The sequence below is a fragment of the Pagrus major genome, chromosome 1 (genome assembly GCF_040436345.1).
Source record: "Pagrus major chromosome 1, Pma_NU_1.0".
Taxonomy (NCBI): Eukaryota; Metazoa; Chordata; class Actinopteri; order Spariformes; family Sparidae; genus Pagrus; species Pagrus major.
The window spans coordinates 32,195,197-32,217,165 of record NC_133215.1 but is presented as its reverse complement, the minus strand read 5'-3'; the positions used below and the strand labels follow the sequence as shown (position 1 = coordinate 32,217,165).

General features: G+C 39.8%; 2 protein-coding genes across 2 annotated transcripts; one reads left to right on the top strand and one right to left on the bottom strand.

Moving 5' to 3' along the window:
* Positions 1-700: 700 nt before the first annotated feature.
* On the bottom strand, positions 701-3,602 carry LOC141003471 (group XIIB secretory phospholipase A2-like protein). Its single transcript, XM_073474822.1, has 4 exons — positions 3,275-3,602; positions 2,525-2,613; positions 1,847-2,012; positions 701-1,234 (listed from the first exon to the last, which is right to left on the bottom strand). Exons 1-4 carry the CDS (start codon positions 3,531-3,533, stop codon positions 1,116-1,118), a joined length of 633 nt encoding a protein of 210 aa, XP_073330923.1. The 5' UTR covers positions 3,534-3,602; the 3' UTR covers positions 701-1,115.
* Positions 3,603-5,506: 1,904 nt separating this feature from the next.
* Positions 5,507-15,468, top strand: LOC141005985 (uncharacterized). Its single transcript, XM_073478062.1, has 11 exons — positions 5,507-5,874; positions 5,959-6,037; positions 6,667-7,029; positions 8,687-8,800; positions 8,916-9,031; positions 9,165-9,273; positions 9,372-9,508; positions 9,646-11,168; positions 12,463-12,564; positions 13,342-13,412; positions 14,788-15,468. The coding sequence occupies exons 1-11, from the start codon at positions 5,792-5,794 to the stop codon at positions 15,103-15,105; spliced, it is 3,015 nt and encodes a 1,004-aa protein (XP_073334163.1). The 5' UTR covers positions 5,507-5,791; the 3' UTR covers positions 15,106-15,468.
* Positions 15,469-21,969: the final 6,501 nt, after the last annotated feature.

Genomic DNA, 21,969 nt, shown 5'->3' with positions numbered 1-21,969 from the left:
TAAAGTTATTGTTTTACACATTCACAATAAGTTGTATAACGTCAAATTGCAATGAATTGTGGGTAATTATGTGAAGTTCGGTGAAGTCTGCACTTCAGGCAGACTGAAGGTTTGCAGAAAGTCTGCTTGAGGGCCCTTGTGGACTGGATTAGTTGTGGGTTTGGAGCCTTTTATGATGTTTCAGGCATAATGCTAACATTAGTATACTAAAGTACCACACATTAAAGGGGGATCGCCATGGGTTTTACGCATTAATATTCTGCTTACAGTTCTTGGGGAGTACTCCTGCATATTACAAGTTACATAAGCTACCACCATAACGCATCCGAAATGCATGGGATAAAAAAGACTGCATCTCTGGTTCTGCTGCATTGTTTCTTTTAAGCTTTGATCATAAGTCCCAGAAATTGACAGGAGTGAGATGCTAAATCGGTGAAATACTCTCTTTAAGGCAACTCTGTTAGCAGTGCAAACATTAGTACTTTAACATGTTAGCCTTCAAATGTAAGCACTGAGCTCAAAGAAGAGCCTCTGGCAGTCAAAGGACAGTTTAAACTGACCACTTTGATGTATGAGTTATGTTTTGTTTTTGTCCTATTAGGGCTGTAGCTCAGATTTGGACACACACACATATTTTATTTTCTTAAAGGTGATGAACACTGTTCATATACCATGAAATGAAACAAGGAATACTTAAATGTATGTGTTAATAACATTTATTTATCAGGTAGGCTAAGTATTGTATGGTAACATGCAAAGACTGAAACATAAAGGCTATCTGTGCATTTAAAGTATAGTTCACACCACATACTGTATATTTGTACTTTTCTAAAATCATGCTCCATCGACAACTGCATAGGTGCTTCACCACAGACAGCACTGATGCAAGACACAAATACAGTTTTGGCTTGTGATACAGTGTGCTGTTGAACTTAAAACAATTCATTAAAAATGTTGTTGCAAAGTAAAACAATGTCTTCAGAGGGAGAACTTCCAAATAAATTACTCAAGTAGTCAGACGGCAGTCTTTGCAACACCATCACTCAGAGCGCTATCATCTGATATGTCGTACTAGTTGATACTGTAATAAATAGGAGCGTGGTTCATTTCTAAATCTAAAGTTCATCTTTCTCCTCTCCTTGACAGAAGCATGCTGCTCTCTGGCTGTTCATGTAGGGTCTGCAGCCCAGAGTCCACACTGTGTTGAACAAGGTGTCTGCTACCGTTTCACATGCTGAAGAGAGGAAGTGAGAGAGAAACACATAAGAACATCAGTCAGAACAGAGCAGTGTGCACAGGAGAGGGTAATGTTCAACCTTTAACTTTGATCTGAGATTTACTTAGCCTACAGTTAATATTTTAATAATACAGTACATTTAATTACTAGTACTTGAAGCAATTTTAATTGTTCAAGAATCAAAACCAATTTTTATATTATTAGGGACCGATTTTTAGGGATGTTTGGATCACTTCTAACAGGTTTTATATACTACACCAATTCCCCATTCATAACTTTTGAACTTGATGGAATCACAGGCTTACGAAAGGTCACTGGCTCAAATCCCCAGACCAGCAGTGAACTATTCAGTCCCACATCCTTTTATAAGGAGGAAGATTTAAGTTTTAAGTATCAAACCTGGTCATTTTGACATAATTTTAGCTGTCACATAACTTGGTTTTTGTAAGTCAACTCAGGTTCATGACCATGCAAGTGTCCTCAAATCTGGTTTCATTGATTCCAGCTTTTTGATTATTAAAGGTGACACTGAGGCTGAATAGTGCTGAAGAATGGGGATGGGATCAGTATCCCTGGCCTGGAAGGACCAAGGGTTTAAAGGTTACCGACCTTCAACTTTTGACACAAAGCCAAGGCTCTTCTTGAGGTCAGAACAGATGCTGTGGAGGCACCAGCGGAACTTGCAGTCGCAGCGGTACTTGTTGGAGCCGCAGGTGTCGTAACACATATCCAGCTGGTTGCAACACTTGGTCATGGCGGGGATCCCCATGTCCATCTGGTACACAACAAAGGTGATTAATGTGTTTGTATGCAAGTGTGGGGAGTTTACAGAGTATTAGTTTTGCTTCACACTAAAAACTCAATTATTCAGTCAAATGTAGACTTGTGTGAACATTTAGGGACTGGGTTAGGGTCCCTGTTCACTTACTCAGTGTCAGTGGTAATAATTGATAATTTAGTGGAACTTGATGAAAAATAGTCAATAGTTGAATGTTAAACTGCACACATTATTTGTTACATTTTCCACAATTTTGGCAATTGTCAGTTGCATAGCTTATGTGCAGTTTGGGCTATGTAAAAAGTTCAGATATTAGTGAGGAGGGTGTAGCATTTTTCACAATAAATTTGAAAAATCAAACAAGTTTTGGCTCTTCCTCTTACAGTTTATTTTTCTATATTCTATTCTCCCTAATTAATGTTGATTCAGGTTTTTATAACGGTATCAATTACATTTGTAAGTAACATAAATCTACTTAAATTTGCCCTGAACACATAGAAAAAGCATACCCCCTCTGGAACAGGAAGACCAAAGAAGTAGGAGCTACATCCATCAGGTTCAGGCATCTGGTAGCCAGGACGAGGAAGTGGAGCTTTACCTGAGAGAGGAAGGACAGCAAATTGTCAGATGTAGGTAATGTCTCACAGTGGGCCAGTGGAAATGTGCTGGACTCTGTTTGACAACCATGTGGGTTTTGAAATAGATCCATGTTGCTACACAGAGGCACAAAGTTTACTTGTTTAATTCTGTTCACATGATATTTGACACATTCCCCAGTCACCACATGAAACCTCTCCTATCATGCTTGGGTCACAGTCCAGTTCCAGGCTTCTTACAGATGATAACAAAGATGATAAGAAGAAGTAAATCCTATTAGGTGTTTAGTATCAGGGCATTCTTGTTATTGAGTTTTAAATTGTTGCTTTTTTTTTTCTCAATACAGTCAGTTTCCAAACAATAACTACTTACATTAATGGTGTATTATGAATGTACTATTCATTAATATACTGTCAATTACCTCAATTATTGATTTTACATGATTATAAAATGCACTGTTCATAAACTCCCTGTCCTGGGTGATGATTTGATTAATATTTTATTTGGATTTTTTTAAAAGTAATAATGTTAATGTAAAAATCTTGTCTTAAGACAATTTACAAAAATGGTAATTCTAATGCAAGGTTTGACATACTCCACAGTATAAAACTCATATGTTATCAGTTAAACGTCTACTCTAAAGTATATTCAAACTGACTTACCATATCGACAGCGGTATTGGCACACTCCATCACGTCCGCCCATGAACTCCAGCATCGAGTCAAAGTAGCCTCCGACAGACTCAAAGCCACCTCTAAGGGAATTTAGTCCCCATTCCTCGTCCTCGTCCTCTGCCTGCGTGCCATCAGAGGCCTGGCCTGGTGGTGGTGGTGGTGCAGCTGGGTCCTCAGCCTCCTGGCTAACAGCAATGTGGATGAACAGGCCCAGCAGGAGGGAAGCAAGAAGGGCCCAACGGGTCATCCTGTAGCACTCAGTATGAACAGAGTTAGAGTTTAGAGACTGAGGGGAAACACAAACACAGTCACAGAGGCAATACTGAAACTGTCTGCATGACCTGAACTTTGAGCCAGATGCAGTGACGGCCTCATATGTGGAGGAACAAAGTCCAGCTTCTATCTTGTCTTTTTGACATATCTGAGCTTTTATCACTCATGCTGATTGATCAGAGTGTGCTTGCTCACCACTGAGACAAGGGAATTACATTACATTTTAATGAAGAGTTAATCTCCCTTGACAGTAACACAGCATCAAACGGAATTGAGTGAATTTGCTGTAAAAAAAATAAAATTGGAGAGCATCACCTCTGTGCCCTGGTGCCTTGTTTCTCATGTTAGTAAATTCATATTCAAATTGTGTGTTAATATAAGCAAATGATTCAAAATACTTCATGGTAACTACCACATCTGGTAGTATTTACCAATGAAACCCTCAAATTAGCTCATAACTGCTATTTTTGAGGGGGAAACTGCTTTATATTAAGATGCTGACCAATGTGATCACCAGACTGTGGACTGAATCTTAGTACTCAATCAGTGTTTGTGTGTATGTAGGCATCCAAAAGCACATTTTATGTTTCTCTTTGCTTGTACTTTGCTAAAGTATTTGGATGGAAGACTTTGTTGTGGGTTAGTACAGATCACAGTTAATTATGGCACAGACTAGAACCTGGAGGGGGCTGCTAGGGTGGCTTTTTCTTCAAATCCCTCATAAAATGTCAAGGTGTTTCACCACAGGGAAACACATTTGATACATGAAAAATAATTATAATGTGACAAATCATAAAAATTAAAATATGTTTATTTACTGAACTTGACATTTTTATGGGCTAAATTAGGGAACTTTCAATAAGCAAGTGGGTATAAATCACTTACAAGACAACACTTATCACATGTACAACCACTGATTTGTAGTGAGAACATGACAACATTTCAAACTGAGTGATACAACAATAATAAACAGAAAATAATCACTTAACACAGGTGGATAGTCAGGTAAAGGCCTCATACTCATCTAAATAATAGTAAAACATGAGATATGAGGACATTTCATTTCTGCCTTTTTTGTTGAATGAACACACTTTTTAGAATTTAAAAATATAATTTAAGTCATAATTAAACCGTGTAACGTTTGGATGAGTGTTTCTGTTCATTTGCATAAATGGATATAATATTTACCAGGTAGTATTAGAGGCAATGTCGCAGCAGACATTGCACAGGTGTTACCTATAACATAAACAATGGCTCTGTTCTATTGAAGTGTCCTAGTAAAGCATGATAATGTGACAGTGAGCCAACATGCACTGTACCAGGACACTGAGGATGAAGCAGCTAAGTGGGATTCCACCATCATTAATTGTATTATTTACACCTGAGCTTTTGCTACTGTAACATTTCAATATGTCTTTGGTGAGAAAGACTTAGTAACTGGCAAATTCCCCAAATGAAGTAGAGAATATAAGCAAAGAGACATGAGTAAAAAAGGAAAACAAATAAATAGTACATGCATTTTATGGACACTGAGTAGGATTTAAATGAAACCTTAATTTCAGGAAATCAGCAACAGAGAAAGCTGCTGTGACAATTAGTGGCTTTTTGTTAATGTAGAAGAAGACACAATATGTTCATACATGACGTCACCAAATAAACCAGACAATACAAACTTTACTACTAGATGGCGCCACGTGTCATGTATCCATGTGTTATACTGTTTCATCCATACATGTAATTATTTACTTTATTCTATTAACTGATGCTGTAATTCGTACGTGCTTTTATTGATTTTAAATAGTTTTTCATAATTGTGCCTTGTCAACACGAAAATGTCATGCTGAGATGAACTGACCCATATCTCCTCCCCCTCTGTCCTTATATGGTAGAGTCCAGGGAGGTGACGTTTGACGCCAACCCGGAAGAAGCGGCAATCGATGGAATCGTGCAGAGAAGTCACGTTCATGTAACGAAGCCGTGAACCACTGGACTGCAACTCAAACCAATATGTTTGGGCAAGTCAGGGTCTGACAGAGAAGCAGGCTAAGATAGATAATACATTCAGAAGACTTGTTTATGTGCGCGAAGTAGCTTTTGTCATCACGAGTATCTCTTGTGGGCAGTTTGAAAGTTTGTTGTAGCTATACATGTGAGTGGTCACATCCTCGGTTATGAGCGCTGTGCTAGTTTTTACACAAGGAGAAACAATGAACCAGTGAAGAGTGAAATAAAATGTCTTTCGCTACGTTGTTCACAAGACTATCTGCTGTGGCAGAGGAAGTAAAAGGCCCTGGTCACCGAGCCTTCAAACGCAGGTATTTAACGATACATTAGCTTGTTTGAAGTAGCAGGTCTTTTTAAATCTACATATTCATTAGTGGCCCCGTTTTGTTTTATAGAAACGAGACTGACGATGGTAATGGAGGCAATGACAGAAAGAGGGGGACCCAGGGTGAGCGGACGGGCCCTTACACAAAGGTGAGTTAATAAACTAATGTTTATAATTACACCATAAAATTAACATCACATATTTAAAAGTAGGCTCAGAGATTCTGTGAGAAATCCACTGAGCTAACTGACCAAAAGGACACACCAGCTCCAGACTGGATACTCACAACCTTTCTGCTGCTGTGGCTTACATGTCTGTTAGTCAGAGTACAGAGTGACCTGAAAGTCTGTGGGCAATTTAACCTAGAACCTTCAGTATATAAAAAAAATAACTAAACTGTTTTAGTCTTTCAGACCTTCATTACACTATTTTGGAAATGTAACTCCTTGAAAAACTTTCAGCCCATTATACAATTACCTAGTCAGTGATTTTAATTTTCCACTACCTAACTAATGGCAGGGATACTACGAGCCAATAGTTCATGAATGTGTCGGCACAGAATTGATGTGACGCAACAGACGAACATCGACCACTGCCAGTGGTAAATAGGATAGGCTGATGGCAGTCAATAAGGCAAATGTCTTTGGGACAATTTTTTTTTGTTCAGTCAATATTCTTTATCTGTGCATTCCTAGTTTGTGCTGCTTGCCTGCACAACATGGATTTGTATTCATAGACTTCGCTTGACATTCACTTTGAATGCATTTTCTTTCCACAGAAGCGATGTTACCAAGCCCAGACGACCAGAACGTATAATGCTACAGAGGATGACTCCGAGGCCAAACACTTTCATATGCATACCACTGACAGTGAACATGCAAGTGTTGGCTTCACCAAAGAACTGAGACATCACATTAATCAAGCTGGCCACATTAACATGTGGCACAAAGGTCAAAAGTACAAAACTAGAAATGACCGTAATGTGAACAAGCAACAAGAGCAGAATAAGAAGATGGAGGGGCAGAAAACTTGGCATCAACAGAGGGGTAGAGGTAGACCTGCCTATAGAGGTGCAGGCCATCAGACTGGACCTACTTTGAGAAAACATGGAGAGGACAGGACACATGAAAATTATAAACAGGTAAGTTTGAGGTATGACACTTGGCTGTGCCTGTCAGGACAGATATCATCCATCATTGGCAAATTATCTGTTGCAGTTTGAATGAAAGAAACCTGCTGTTGTGGCAGAAGCAGCATTCAGATCAGTCATGTTGCATATCTAATGAAAACAGGACCAGAAATGAAGCGACGATGCCCAGTTCTGACCTTTGCTGCCTGTCATCCTCCACTCTGTCTCTGCATGCTATGCCTCCCTCTCAGCTGTATACAGTCAAAATGAAGGCAAAAATGATTCAAATATTTTTCCAAACCGGGTCAGATAAAAAGCAGCAACTGGGCTTAGGTGCTTTTGACACTTATGGAAACACCCTTTAAAAAATGGCATGACATTTTGCAACACTGCTATTGAGTGTTTCAACCTGTCAACACTTAAGTGGCAATATTAGCCCAATACTATCTTGAAAATCAAAAAATCTCAAGTCTGTTATAATACATATATTTTTTAACATTTTGCGTCAGAAACAGTAACTTTGAAAATCTAATGCCGTTTTTACATTACATCTTGCGGCCTGGCTCTACTCTGTTTGACTCTGCGTGGCAGCTGGCCACGGCCGGGATTTGCATTTTCCACCACAGCTCCCAATCCCTGCAGTACTATCTCAAAATCACCTCTAACAAAGAGACTCCGCTAATTCAGTTATAAACATTTTTTAGCAATTTTACTATAACTTCTTCACAACAAAATCCTCCATTATTTAGTCATTTAAAAGCTTTTATTATGAAGCAGCATTACAGGAATCGTTGTGTTTTCAGCAGCAGTAACTAAACATGACTCCCGAAACAGCTGAAAGTGAACACGATGAAACAGTAAAACACAGCAGATGTTTGAGAGAACACACAGGATGAGAGAAACTAAAGAGATTCAGTTAGAGGCTACAAAAATACTGAGAGCTGAACACACTGACTTTTAAAAATGGCTTTCTCTCAGGTTTCCTTCACATACTTGAGCTGAGAATCAATTTTAAGGGGAGACAGGTGCTTGTTATGAGTTGGCCACAGTCGCGAGACAACACTGCAGCCCGCTTGGAGGCGGGGTGGTCACAGCTTGGCCCTAACCTGCTATTGGCCCTACTTGGCTCAACACGGTAAACTGGTAATGGAAAAGCAAATTGATGCGGCTCAGTTTGACTCGGCGTGGCCAAAAGTGCTGGTGGAAAAACTGCATATGTTTTTGTTGTGCAGTGAATGCTACAGGCATGTCTGAATGAAAACTAGGTGTTTATGTCCTGAACTCTCAAAGGGGCCCTGTGGAACTTGTGCTGGAAGCCAGTAGTTAGTTTATGTTAGCGGACTCCATTTCTAAGCTAACGTTAGCTACTGTTGCTCTCTGTTAGTGGAGGAGACAGAGGCACTGAGACGAGGAGCTCGAGAAAGGTTGAGGGAAAAGTCACATCCAGGCTTGTATAGGCAACTGAGAGAGATGGGGATGGTCTCATTTTTCATGTCATGTTACAATCCGCTCACATATGGCCTAAATTATGGCCTGAATCCTAACTGCCCCTAACCAAATCTCAGAATTCCACTACAAATTGGTTAAGGGGCAAACAAAAAGGTTTATTTGAGAATGTATTAATGAAAATGTTTGGGAATATTACTGTCATGCTCATCTTTTCTCTTAGGGCTTCCAAGAGAAGCGTACAAGGTTCATGACACAGGAGTTCAAGGACCAGAACGTTGTGGTCGTGGATGGGCGGTCACTTTGTCGACATTTCCTTTATGGAAGGTGCATCAAGGTGGGTTGTAGGATAGAAAAACATCTTATTATTCTGCCCTCAGGCTTTTATTGAATGCTGTTATAACTCCCTCTGTGTTGTCCTAACATTGCTCCCTTCCCTTTACTGTACGCAGGGTGACGACTGCCAACTGGAACATGTTCAGGGTTACAACAATCTCGTCAAAGAACTGTGCAAATTCTACGTCCAGGGATTCTGCGCAAAGGGGGACAGCTGCCCATACATGCACAATATCCTTTGGTTCAAAAGCAATAATCTGCACATCTTCCTTCCATATACTGATTGCAGTGATGAGTATTGTACTGCTATTTGTGAGAAACTGGAGGCTGTTGAATATCTGATATTTCCTTTACTAAGCTGCACAGTCCTTCCCCTGCAAGTTCTTCCATAGAAAAGGAAAATGTTCTCAAGGAGCAGATTGCAGGTTTTCCCATGAGCTGCTTAATGAATTCACTAGCCAACTCTTAGATGAGGTGTGTATGCAAAAGTACCATGGTGGAAAATGTCTAAAACGTTTTATATGCATTGCTGTGTGCTGATTTCGCATGTGCTTCATTTCCTCTCACTGCAGGCATTAAAACGGGAAAGTGACCTCTCTGAACTTGCAAAAAAAGCTGGACAGGAGTCCCCAGGACAGCCAGCGAACACAGACGAGTCCAAAATTATAGAAGCAACTAGAACCCCTGATATGTTAAATCAACCAGTCAGGTGTGCACATACAAACTTAAACCTGCCATTGTGATTCAATACATGAGTGTGATTCTTGCATAAGATTTTATCTCATAAATGACATTTGGTTGTGACATTTGGGATTTTCCCCTTCACCTGACATTTGTATTTTTCAGGCCAAACTTTTACAGAAGCGCAGACACAAATGCTGACCAGGGAGCTGTCCCACCACATGCATCAGATGCTGCCCAACCCCAAAGCCCTCCATCAACTAACCTCACTCAGGAAGAGCCAGTGTGTTATTCAGTTGAAGCAGTGCTTGGACCTCAACTATCCAAACCTTTCTCTAGTTTCTTAACAACTCCAAGAAGTCAAGGATCCGCCTCTCTCTCTACTTCTGATTGCGCGACAGGCTCTGCAAACCAAAGCCAAGTTCCGTACTCTGTCAATGCTGTTCTCAGGTCTTGTAAATCTGTGGAAAATTCTTCCTTCAGTGACAAACCTATCCCTCCTACTGCACAAACTGTATTCTTTACCCCCAAAACTCACTTTGAAGAGATCACTGATCCTCAGCTAAGCTCAGAAACCCCAAATAAGGAGGTCTTGAATTCTGTTAATACGAGAAAGGAAGCAAACAAATCCCAGGAAAGACTGTTCAAAAGCCTGCCATCTCTCCAAGTGCACACCAGTCTGATGTCAGAGACCTTCCCTAATTGTACTCTGGCCTACGCGGACAGCAGGAAACAAGCTTCTCAAACAGCCGCTCATGAAGTCAAGTCGGAGTTGTCGTCTACAGATATTACATACTCTGTAACCTGCAAAGGTGGAGGTGTTCTTCCATCAGGGCCCCCTAGTCAGATGTCCTCTTCCAAACATCCTGCACAGTTGAGGCCACACCTCTCTGCTCTGGTATCAGATTCACAAGGATCCTTTAAGCCTTTTTGTCCCTCGTCTGGCCCCATTAAATCAAGTGGTTCGGCAATCTCAGTCAATCATTATTTTGCACCAAAACAACCCACTAAGATCTATATGCACTCCAAAGAGACACAATCTGGTCTCAACCTTGGCTCAAAACAGCATTATTCAACTGAGACCACAGCAGAGTGCAGCAGGAAAATGGTGCATTGTGGTGATTCAACAGTTGGATGTAAAAAGACCAAGAAGAGTCCCTATCGCAGCCTTTTCGCAAGCCCCATCACTGACGCTCCACAACCTATAGACGATTGTTTAACAAGTTCCTTCCTTCCCCAACCTTCATGTACTGCTCCACCGGCTTCAGATAGCAGAGGTACTCATCTTAAAACTGCACTTGAACCTGACAAAGCCTCTGCCAGACCGTTCCTCAGCCTTTTTGCTGCTCCTCTCAGTGCTGCTCCTCTCCCATGTGTGCAGTCCCAACCAGATTATTCAAAGACTTACTCCTCTTCTAAACAGTCAGTCCACTCACTTGTTAATACATCTCATTTATCAGACTCCAAACAAAAAGCTACTAATGTAGAGGCACTTCTCTCATGCCCAGTCTCTCATGCACCAAGATCCCCTGATTTCTCCTCTGATGCCGAAATAGGAAAAGACAATTCAACTGGGCATATAAATCAACCTGTGAAACAGCTGGTGAATCCTGTCTGCAGCCGTGTGTCTAGCAGTCCAACTTGTAGTGGTGACAGTCCATCGACAACCACAGCTCATCGACACAAAGGTGGGATGCCACATACTTCTTACCAATAATAATAACCCCCTTAGATGTTTTCCCCTTTTATTGCTTTTATGAAGGGAATCATGGTCAATATAATTTGTTGTTTTTGTTTTTTTACGAGAATTTACAAAAAAACCTTTAATGTCAAAGTGAAAACAGATTTCTACAAAGTAATGTCAGTTAATTAAAAATATATAATGTAAAATATGTGATTGCATAAGTTTCCACCCCCTTCAAGTCAGTATTTAGTAGATGCACCTTTGGCTGCAATCACAGCACTGAGTCTGTGTGGATAGGACTCAATCAGGCCTGGACACATCTGGACGCTGCAATTTTATTCAATTCTTCTTTGAAAAAATGCTCAAGCTCTGCCAGGTTGCACAGGGATCAGGTGTGAACTGCCCTTTTCAAGCCACAAATTCTCTATTGGATTGAGGTCTGGGCTTTGACTCGGCCACTCCAGAACATTCACCTTGTTGTCTTTAAACCATTTCTGTGCAGCTTTCGCTGAATGCTTTGGGTCATTGTCTTGCTGGAAAATAAATCTTCTCCCAAGTTGTAGTTCTCTTGCAGACTGAATCAGATTGTCCTCCAGGATTTCCCTATATTTTGCTGCATTCATTTTACCTGTACCTTTACAAGCCTTCCAGGGCCTGCTGCTGAGAAGCATCCCCACAGCATGATGCTGCCACCGCCATGCTTCATGGTGGGGATGGTGTGTTTGTGGAGATGTGCAGTGTTCGATGTCCACCAAACATAGCGTCTAGTCTGATGACCAAAAAGCTAAATTTTGGTCTCATCAGACAAAATAACCTTCTTCCAGTTGATCTTGGAGTCTCCCACATGCCTTTGGGTGAACTCTAGTGGAGATTTAATGAGCTTTCTTCAACAGTGGCTTTATCTTTGCCACTCTCCCATAAAGCTTTGACTGGTGAATTAAGACACATTCACTGCACTCAGGTGAAGTGAATTTCCATTTCACTAATTGTAAGACTACTAGCACCAATTGGCTGGACCTCTGTTGAATTAGGTCAGTCACTTTATAGGGGGTGAATATTTATGCAGTCACTTATTTTTCTTTATATATTTTTAATTAATTGACATTACTTTGTAGAAATCTTTTTTCACTTTGTTTCACACTTTTTTTTGTAAATTCTTGTGAAAAAAGCCAAATTATATTGACTGTGATTCCATTTATAAAAGCAATAACAAGGAAAGGGAAGGAAAACATTCAAGGGGGTGAAAACTTTTTATAGACACTGTACATAATGTTGTTAATGTCTCGTTCATATTTTAGGATCTGCAGGAACAACCGCTGCAAATTCAGTTCTGAAGACTCTGTTTCTGTCCCTGAGCCCGTATCATCAGGATGGAGAGCATCAAGACGGTGTCCTGTCGGGTATGCTGTTCATCCAGTCCTCACATTTATATATTAGAGAGCCCCTTCCGGTTTCGCTCATGGGACATTATTTTGGAAAATAATTTGTATGGTAGTGAATGGAGAGAGAATAATTTTTTGATCCCGCTTGAATTGTGCCCCGAGTTACACACGTTTGTCAATTTAAAAGATAATTTTCCAAGTCAAGAAAGTTGCAGTTGGTCATAAAACTAATGAAAGGTGAGACTGTGAAAATACGTAATTTTAAAGACTACACAGCCAACAATCACGTCGGTGTCTCAAGCGGCACCAAAACCTGTAACTTAAACATTGTGTGCTGGTCCTGTATATTATCTTGCTCACAGAACTACCAAACTCTTCTTTCGCATAACTACAATTGTAAGTATGGCCAGATTTATTTTGATTTTCATCTTTTTAAGTACCTTTTCTGTGCCAAGACGGCGGCCGTGTTGGTGACATGTGTTGAGAAAGACGATGTGGTTCACTGAGTGGTAAAACACAAAAACTAGATGGTATTTATCTTTAGTTACGACTAACTGCAACGTTCTTGACTTGGACAATTATCTTTTCAAAGGAAAAACATGATATTTGTGTTTCATGGCACAACTCAAATGGGATAAAAAAATTTTGTCTCTCCACATTGATTACTGTACAATTTTTTCCGAAATGAGGTCCAGCGGAAGGGGCATGACTTCGGCTCTCCATATCCATGTATAAAATGTGTCATCCTGGCAGAATTGAACAATATTTTTTTTTATTGTTTTGATTTTATTTTAGGAATTGAAGAGAAGGACAAAAGCAGCACAAGGTGTGTCTTTGTGAAGCAACAGCAGAAGAATAAGTTCGAGGTAGGTACAGTCATTGTCAACAGTTTACATACACTTTCTACAGCTCTCATTTTTCTGTGGTGGAATGAGCGGAACACAAACTACTTTGTCACAAAAAGTGAGACTTTTTGCAGTGTTTTGGCTGACAGTGATACTCAGGCAGGATATGTATTGAAGTCAGAGTAAACAGCTGAAGAAATCCAGTGGAGAGAGGCCGAGCTGCAGCTGAATTAACGTTAGAGGACATGGTTGACAGTGACTGTCCAGAGCTGTAGACAGAAAACAGCGACTGGTAAAGCCTTTGCTCACTTTACCCTCCGACGGCATCAGAAATGGAATATTTTTATTGCAGTGAATTTTAAGCATGGGCAGTTTTTGTTCAATACTGTCACTTTGAAAACTCCAAAAATTACTTTCTTTAATGAATTTCTTTTGCTTATACAATGGATTACTTTTAAAAATCATTTTCATGAGGCTCTTCTTCTCATCAGACAGACCACAGGAAATACACTTGGCATGTAATATTCCTACTCGCAGCTGTAGCAACATTTGAGCTGAATGTTTATTAAGTGCTGTTCTTTTGATCATTACTTTGAATCTTTATGAGTGTTTCTCTCTGAAACTTTGTATGGATAAATGTACCAGTTATTGGATGAAATGGTTGCTATACCTTAATACAGCTGGGAATTAACAAAAACTTTGTTTTATGTGATCTTGGATCCTGTACATAGATATTTACTTACTTATTTTTATGTATAGGGTACATTGATTTGTTAATTTATATTATCACTGCCGAACATGTGCTCTAATTGGGACATACGCTGTGGGAAGTTATAATTTGGTACTTGCTGGTTATGTAAGGTGCAGTTGTTTTCTAAAATAGTTGGGCACTGGAGGATTTAGTAAATGTTAGTCAAATAGGAGCAAATGCATTGTAAGTGGATTTACTGGGGACTGTTTTCAACGGCAGATTAATACAGATTTGGTGCACTAGTAAACGTGCTGGTGATCAGTGTATGTGGGATTGACTTCAAATAAACTACAGTGCCTAGGCTCATTGTAATTAAAGAACATCAACCCTTTTGCCCACTGTGTGCTCTTAACAGCTTTTAGACAAAAATGAAGCTCTACGGCACAGAATACTTGTTAGTAAGATCATTTGTTGATTTTGGTCTTTTCAGGGATTTGTTGAAGATAAGGAAACGCGTGCCAGCTTTATAGTTTAAACTCACACTTTGCATGCTGTTGGGTTGATTCTTTGAATTTCAATTGGGGACTTTCTAGCTTTATGCTCTGTAGTTCTGTTGTATCCTACAATTTCCGGTTAGTGTTTGAAAGCTGATAACTTTGTACCTTTCTCCTGATTTCCTTTTATTGTCTGTCACTGGTTCCTCAGACTCAAGATTCCCACAAACGGTCCACTGTGAAATCAGTTGCACACTCAGGAGAGCACCAGCCTTTTCTTCAGACTCCTCAAATCTCCTTGGAGGCAACAGGCTGGTCAACCCTCAGCTGTCCAGGGACTACGGAACCAAAGGTTACAGACTCCGGCACCCACAATTTACCAGTGGTGCCACTGATGCTGCATTACACCCGACCAAGACTGAAGCACACATCAGAGGAAGCAAAGTGTGTGAATGGGAATGCCGCAGCCACACCACTCAAGGACCTTTTTAAGACTTTAGACACCACTGTCGTCCACTCAGGACTTTAATGTGGGAATTACTATTTGTGTGTAATCAGACTAATAATCTGGATACATTTTTTTTTTAGTTGTTGTGCAGTTTTTATTACTTCATTTTTGGGCACTGTCAACATTTTTTTAAATAATAAAGGTGCAATATGTAAGAATTACTCACCTTAAATTTGTACTTGGCATAACACCAGAGTAACTGCTAACTACTGCTAACTGTATGCTATTTATACCTCCATGACTGTAGCTACTGTTAGCTGTACAGCTAGCGGGACTACCAGGAGTGTGGTTGTGTAACACCACTAGCACAGGAGCTGGTTAGCATGCTAACTTTTTGTTTAGCTGTTTGGAACTAAAATTCTTACGTACTGCACCTTTTTAAAATATTTCATATATATATATATATATATATATATATATATATATATATATATATATATATATATATATATATATATAGTAAAACAATAACCTCCCAAAATACTGATCTATATAACCTATAAAGAAAAAGAAAAGTAAAATGTTCTTTAGTGATGCTGCATAAATAAACTTGATGCAAAAATATCCCCCTGGATTGTCAACATTTTGCATCTGAACCGCTTGATGGCAATTCTTATTTGTTTTTCAATGTGCATCAAAGATATTTTTTCAGTTTAAATGATATCTAAATATTTAGGACCCCAGTATAACACCTCTCCTGTCCAACCTCACCTGGCAATTGGTTGATGTGGAACGGACAACATTTGTTGTACTCTGTTTCTCCCTTCCTACAGCTTACATCCAATCTGCATCACTGTGTTTTGTTTTGCGCCTTCAGCACCTCCATAGCACATTAAACACACCTCCATGCACTGCTCTCGATGCTGACATTGTTGATTTACATACTCCATTGTCCATTTTTGTCGACTTAAGTTTTAATAAATTACTTGTTTTGAATACATTTCTTGCCTGGACTCCTTGTTACTGTCATTGAGCTAGTTTGTGACACTTAACACATGTATCACCACCAAGGCTTCCTTTTTCTGTGTTATTGCCCCCCCTGCTGTTGACCATAGCCAGGTGTACACCATCACATGTCTTCAATGTGTCAAAATGTGGTCCTTGTCACTGTATCTAGTGTGATACTGAAAAGCTACAAAATTATCAAACCATCTGATGGCTCATGTTTCCAGCAGACACAATCAACTAAAAGCTACTGCAATGGCAGCTATAGCTTGAATGACTGTGGTTTAGTTTACAGCCCGCCTTACCAATCAGCAAATAACAGATTAATGATAATGATAATAGGAACAACATACATTTATTTTTCAGGATAAAAAAAAAAAATGATGAAAGCAAGTAAGATCCAGATCTTGACAAAGTTTGAATTTAAGAAGTTCAGATTCTCTGGAATCGTCATGAGAATTATACGTTCCATGAAATAAAAGCACTTTCAATCTAAAATCTGTCTGGCAACTGACTATCAGGAGGGAGTGTGTCAGGGATGAGAACTACCAGAGAAAAAAAGTGGGCACCATCATTGAGACGATGTCGACAATGGAGGCCTTTAAATACATGTGTAATTGCCTGGTATATTGGTAGCTAGTACATTCTACTTTGGAGCTGGGTGGCATTGATGATGACGTACTTGTTGAAGATATCTATTGACCTGAATGAAAGCGTGTGTCACTCGCCCCCCACTCCCCCCAACTCCCACTGCTGGCCCGAGCCACCTGAGCCAATGCATACAACCCAGCTGCAGGGAGAATCGACTCTGGGATGCTACCATTTTGTGTTCTCCAATGCAAAGAGTTTGATGAGTATGACAGGAATCTTGTTTTTTTTTCAGCAAAAATACGGAAACGCCTTCTTGTCTGTTCGAAGACTTCAGGCTGTATTAACCTGTATTATTCTATTGAATTTGATGTTTTTTTTCCCCACAGCCTGGCCTTGAAATGATAGCAAATCAGAGATCGTTGAAGTGAAAAACACACAGGTCTTGCTCTATAAGACCAGTTGTCTCACTTGCCAATTCAAAAGGTGGATAATATCTTTTTAGGAGATTATAATTTGCTCCAGTGGGGGAAAGGCAACGCGCAATATTCAACCCCTGCCAGGCTGCAAGTGTCTTATGAATTTGGCAGGTGAACATAGCGTGGTTAATTTCTGTTCTGTAATAGTGGTTTCATGAATTCAGTTACTTGTTTGGAAATTCATATTCAATGTCCCCAAACTTGTTTAGGAAATCCTGCACGTTGTCCGATCGTCTGATCGTCCGGATCACTATACCACAGGCACTAATGCAACACTGGCTAAGAGGCGATTTTTGTACAGTTAAAAGACAATTGACTCCAATATCCGAGCGGGTAAATTTGCTAATATTTTCAATTTTGCTTGTGGGCATGCTCAGAGACAGTAAGATCCGACAGTTGGCGGTTCGAATGCACCCAGGGACAAGTTAACTTAACACAAACTGCACAGTGATACGTGCAACGCTTGTCTCTGCATGCATTGTGCATTTGTAGCTAACTAAATAAGAGTAACACCTCTCTGTACTCATACAGCACATCTGGTTGCCGTTCTATTGAAATACAGTTTCACAAAGGAGGAAAGTGTGCAAAACATCGGTTTTCTTTAAAGAATATTTCCAAACTTTTGAAATCACATCACATCAGGTCAATGTAATATGGCAAAGATTGAGTTTGCGGAAGATGATATTGGTGACTGATATTTTTCATAGTAACAATTTCAGCACATTCAACAAACATGATGAGATACAGCTATGTGAATCCAATACTTTATTGTGGAAATTAGATGCATAATTAAAATACATTCAAACGATGAGTTATTTTCAAGTGGTCAGGATGACTTGTAGATGATCCCTGACTTTTCAGCTAGCGTGATCATCAGGCCAGATTGTTCAGGTTTGTTGATGAGAATCATTGAAATTGTGAACAAATTAAATAGATCTCTTGAAAAAGGAGGAAAGATTATTACTTCACTGAATCTTGGTTTGGGACCACACTGCGGTGCCAGTTGTACTGAAGTCAATGGAAGATGCATGGAGAAACACACTAAAACCCAACATATCTACATCATATGACTTCCGATAAAGAAATGCTTTCAGAAAATGAAAGCACACACTTCAGGGAGTAGGTTAACTCCTGATTTTTTTCTCCCAACTCGTTGACATGGCTGATAATGTGATCAAAAGGGGCAGTCCGACTGATTTCAGTTGACTGCACTTACACTTCGAACATCGGCGCAAACAGGAGCCTTTTATACACAAATTCAAGGAATGAACAATGTGTCGATAAAAAAATCAGTGGTGAACCTACTCTCAGAAATGTGGTCTTGCATTTTCTGGAGGCATCTCTTTATTAGAAGTCATATGACACAGATATGTTGAATTGTGTTTCTTAATGCATCTCCCATTGACTTCAATACAGCTGTCACCACAGTCAGGCCCCAAAGCAAAATTCAGCAATGTAATGACCCTTCCTTTTTATTAAGTTCCTTTTTTTCATTTAGATTTTTTCGTTTTTCTTAAACACTTTGCAAAAGTACAGTACAAAACATAACAAACATACAAACTGAAAACAACCAAACAGCACAGCAGCTGCACCCGAACATAACACCCCACATGACATACATTAAGGCTTTCTATCACATACTATCATCTAATGATCCACGCCATTAATAAATCTGACGAAGCTACCCCCAGTTCAATGAACTTCGACACAGAATCTGTCAGTCTGGCTAGCATTAAGGCTGTAACTGTCATGAGTTTGATCCAATCATTAAAAGAAGGTGTGTTTGTAATTTTCCAGTTTTTCAGTATAATCCTGGCTGAATTAAGGAAGCCTACAAAAGTTAACCCAAACTGTGCCTTTAGTAAGTCCAACAGGTAGAACAGATTCATTTTCAAGAGGGCAACAATGTGGGTGGTGTGCTTGGCAAGGGCTGATCCAGCCACTCCTCAGTTGTCCCAACCACTTAGGTCCAAAATGGGGAAACCAGCCGACAGTCCCACATGAGGTGTAGAAAAGTACCCATAGAACTCTTACATTTCCAGCATTCATTGCTTCGAATTAGACCAAGTCCTTTAAGTCTGACTGGAGTCCAATAATATCTGTGAATTATTTATAATGTAAAAAAATACTTTTAATATCCCTTACCAGCCAACCCATGTTACAGACTATATTCTCCCAGACCTCTTGTTCAAGCTCAGTGTCCAGGTCCCTTTGCCATGTCATCCTCAAACTCTCACTTTTACAGTACAAATCATTTGCTGACATTTTATAAATTACAGAGGATGATTGTACATTATTTGGAAGCTTGAAAAAACCTTGGAATACACGTTCATCCTGTCCAGTATTGTAACCCATAGACTGTACACAACTCCATAATTGGCAGTATTTCCAAAAGTCTCCTTTATCATTTAGATTGTATCGATCTTTTAGCCTCTGATATGAGTAGAGCACTCCTTCCTCAAATAGATCAGCCATTTAAACCCTTAGAGTGCCAAGCCCTCCAACATACTGTTTACTTCCCTATCTTAATCCCAGGATTATCCCATTTAGATGATAACCTTGTTTGTATTGAGACAGGCCAAATATTTTATGGACTTTATTCCAGACATCCTGTGATTGCTTAAGTATCGGATAATGTCCCTTTCAGGAGGGGACTGTGAAGGTTTTTGAGACAAAAAGCATCTATAAATCTTAAAGGTGAGCTAAGTGACTTCTCCATTTCCATCCAGCCCAGGTGTGAACCACTTCCTGAGGAATGTTTGCATAATTTAACCAATTCAAAGGCAATAATTTACAACTCTATGTTTTGCAATATCAGTCCCCCTCTCCCTCTAGTGATAAACAGACTAATATGGGGTTTCTTTCCATTTCACAGGTACTCCCTACTGTAACTACCTCATCATACTGCTTCAGCCCTGACACAGAAAAATTAAAAGGAAGCATCATAGCGATATAATTAATCTTTGAAGATACCATCATTTATTTTGATAAATTCAACATTTTCCACTTAGCAAAGCTAGTCTTAATGTTTTGGCGCACTAGATTCATATTTATTTGAATTCTCCTGAAAGTCTGTAGTCATTCTTAACCAAGATATTTCATCCCAGACAGTAGCCATTTAAATGGAAATACTCCAATGCCAGCAGGGGAGCAACCCAAGGAGACTGGCGTCACTTCTGATTTTTGCCAGTTAATGTTGTTGCCTGAAATCTCAGAAAAACTCTCAACAATGCTGATAACACCTGGAATATAGGAATCTGGGTTTGATAGTAACAACAAAATGTCGTCCGCATATAAAAACAATTTATGCTCCCTACTTCCTGCCATCACTCCGTTAATTCTCAAATCATCTCTGATTGACACTAACTGGGTTTCCATCCAAAAGTATCGAATTTAAGAGCGGATTTTGTGAAAATGTGCAAAAAGCAAATGCAGATTTATGCCCGTTTCCATTCGTTATTGTTTTGCGATTATTGGGAGAGGAGGAGTGCGCCGTGAGATTACGTCATAAGAGAGCGTGAATGTATCCATGACAACAGTTGACACTCAGCTGACACTCAACATCATGGACAATTTACTGGTGAACCTGTTGGCTCTTGGGAGAACATTAGCTACAATTTTGTCACCGTTCACAGCCTACAAAACCCTCCTGAAGAGGAGAAGGAAAAGATGATTTTTAATGTTACGAGTGCTGTCGGAGTTTGCTGGAGGGAGACCGCGTCGTTCTCCATTTGTTTGGGAACGTCGCCGGGTGAAGGACTTTTGGGAAGTCGTTATCCAGCAGCACTTCAGACGTAGGCTACCACGACTTCACATCCGGGTTAGTCATGATTTATTCGCAAAACCTGTTTCCATAACAAAAAGTCGTATTTTCCTTTTATCGATACGCTGACAAATCCACCCCCTCCAAGCGTAAAAACTTTTTTGCGAATTTTTTTCGAATATCTGGCGTTTCCATCCAAGTATTTATTCGCAATTTTTGAAAATGCGAATAAGAAAAGGTGGATGGAAACGCAACTACTGCCAGTGGTTCCACGAACAAAGTAAAGAGTAACAGAGACAGAGGATCACCCTGCCTAGTCCCACGTCCCAGATTATAGAAGGGGGATGTAATGCCATTGTAAAAACTGCTGCCCACAGTGCTGAATAAAGTACCTTAACCCACTTAATAAATCCTGCCCCAAAGCCAAATGCCTGCAGAGTATAAATTAGATAACCCCATTCCACCCTATCAAATGCTTCCATGTTTTATTTCAGCTGTCTTACAAGCAACTTGCCAGATTTCTCCCCACTTTCATAGAAGCTTGTTTTCAACATAAAGAGGGCATATTCTGCTCTCTTCATTTAGCTGTTATTTCAAGTAAAAAATGGCTTTATTCTGATGTCACTGTAATGTTGTGATAGCTCACATTCCATGTCTTTAATCTGAGATTCAAGCTCTTTAATTCTCATGTTGGCCCTTTTTTTTTTTTGAGAACTAGTGTGTGAAATTATCTTGCCCCTTACGTACGCCTTTGATGCTTCACACACTGCCCCCAATCTCTCTGTTGAGCCAATATTATGTTATATAAAAAATCTTTAAGGTAAGTTTCAGAGCACTCTTAGATGTGGGGTCCTGAAGCAACGATGCATTTAATCTCCACCTATTTACCCTAGTTCCACTTGACTTAATCATTATGCTTAACTCTACCGTAACATGATCAGACAAAGCTATCACCCCGATCTTACAATCCACCACTTCCTCAATCATTTCTCCAGATACCAGGAAGTAGTCTTAAACAAACCGTAGTGAACAACAAGAACACTGAAAATACTCCCCTTACCCACCCACCCCATACCCTCGACCGTCCCTTCTTCAAAAGGACGTCCCCAC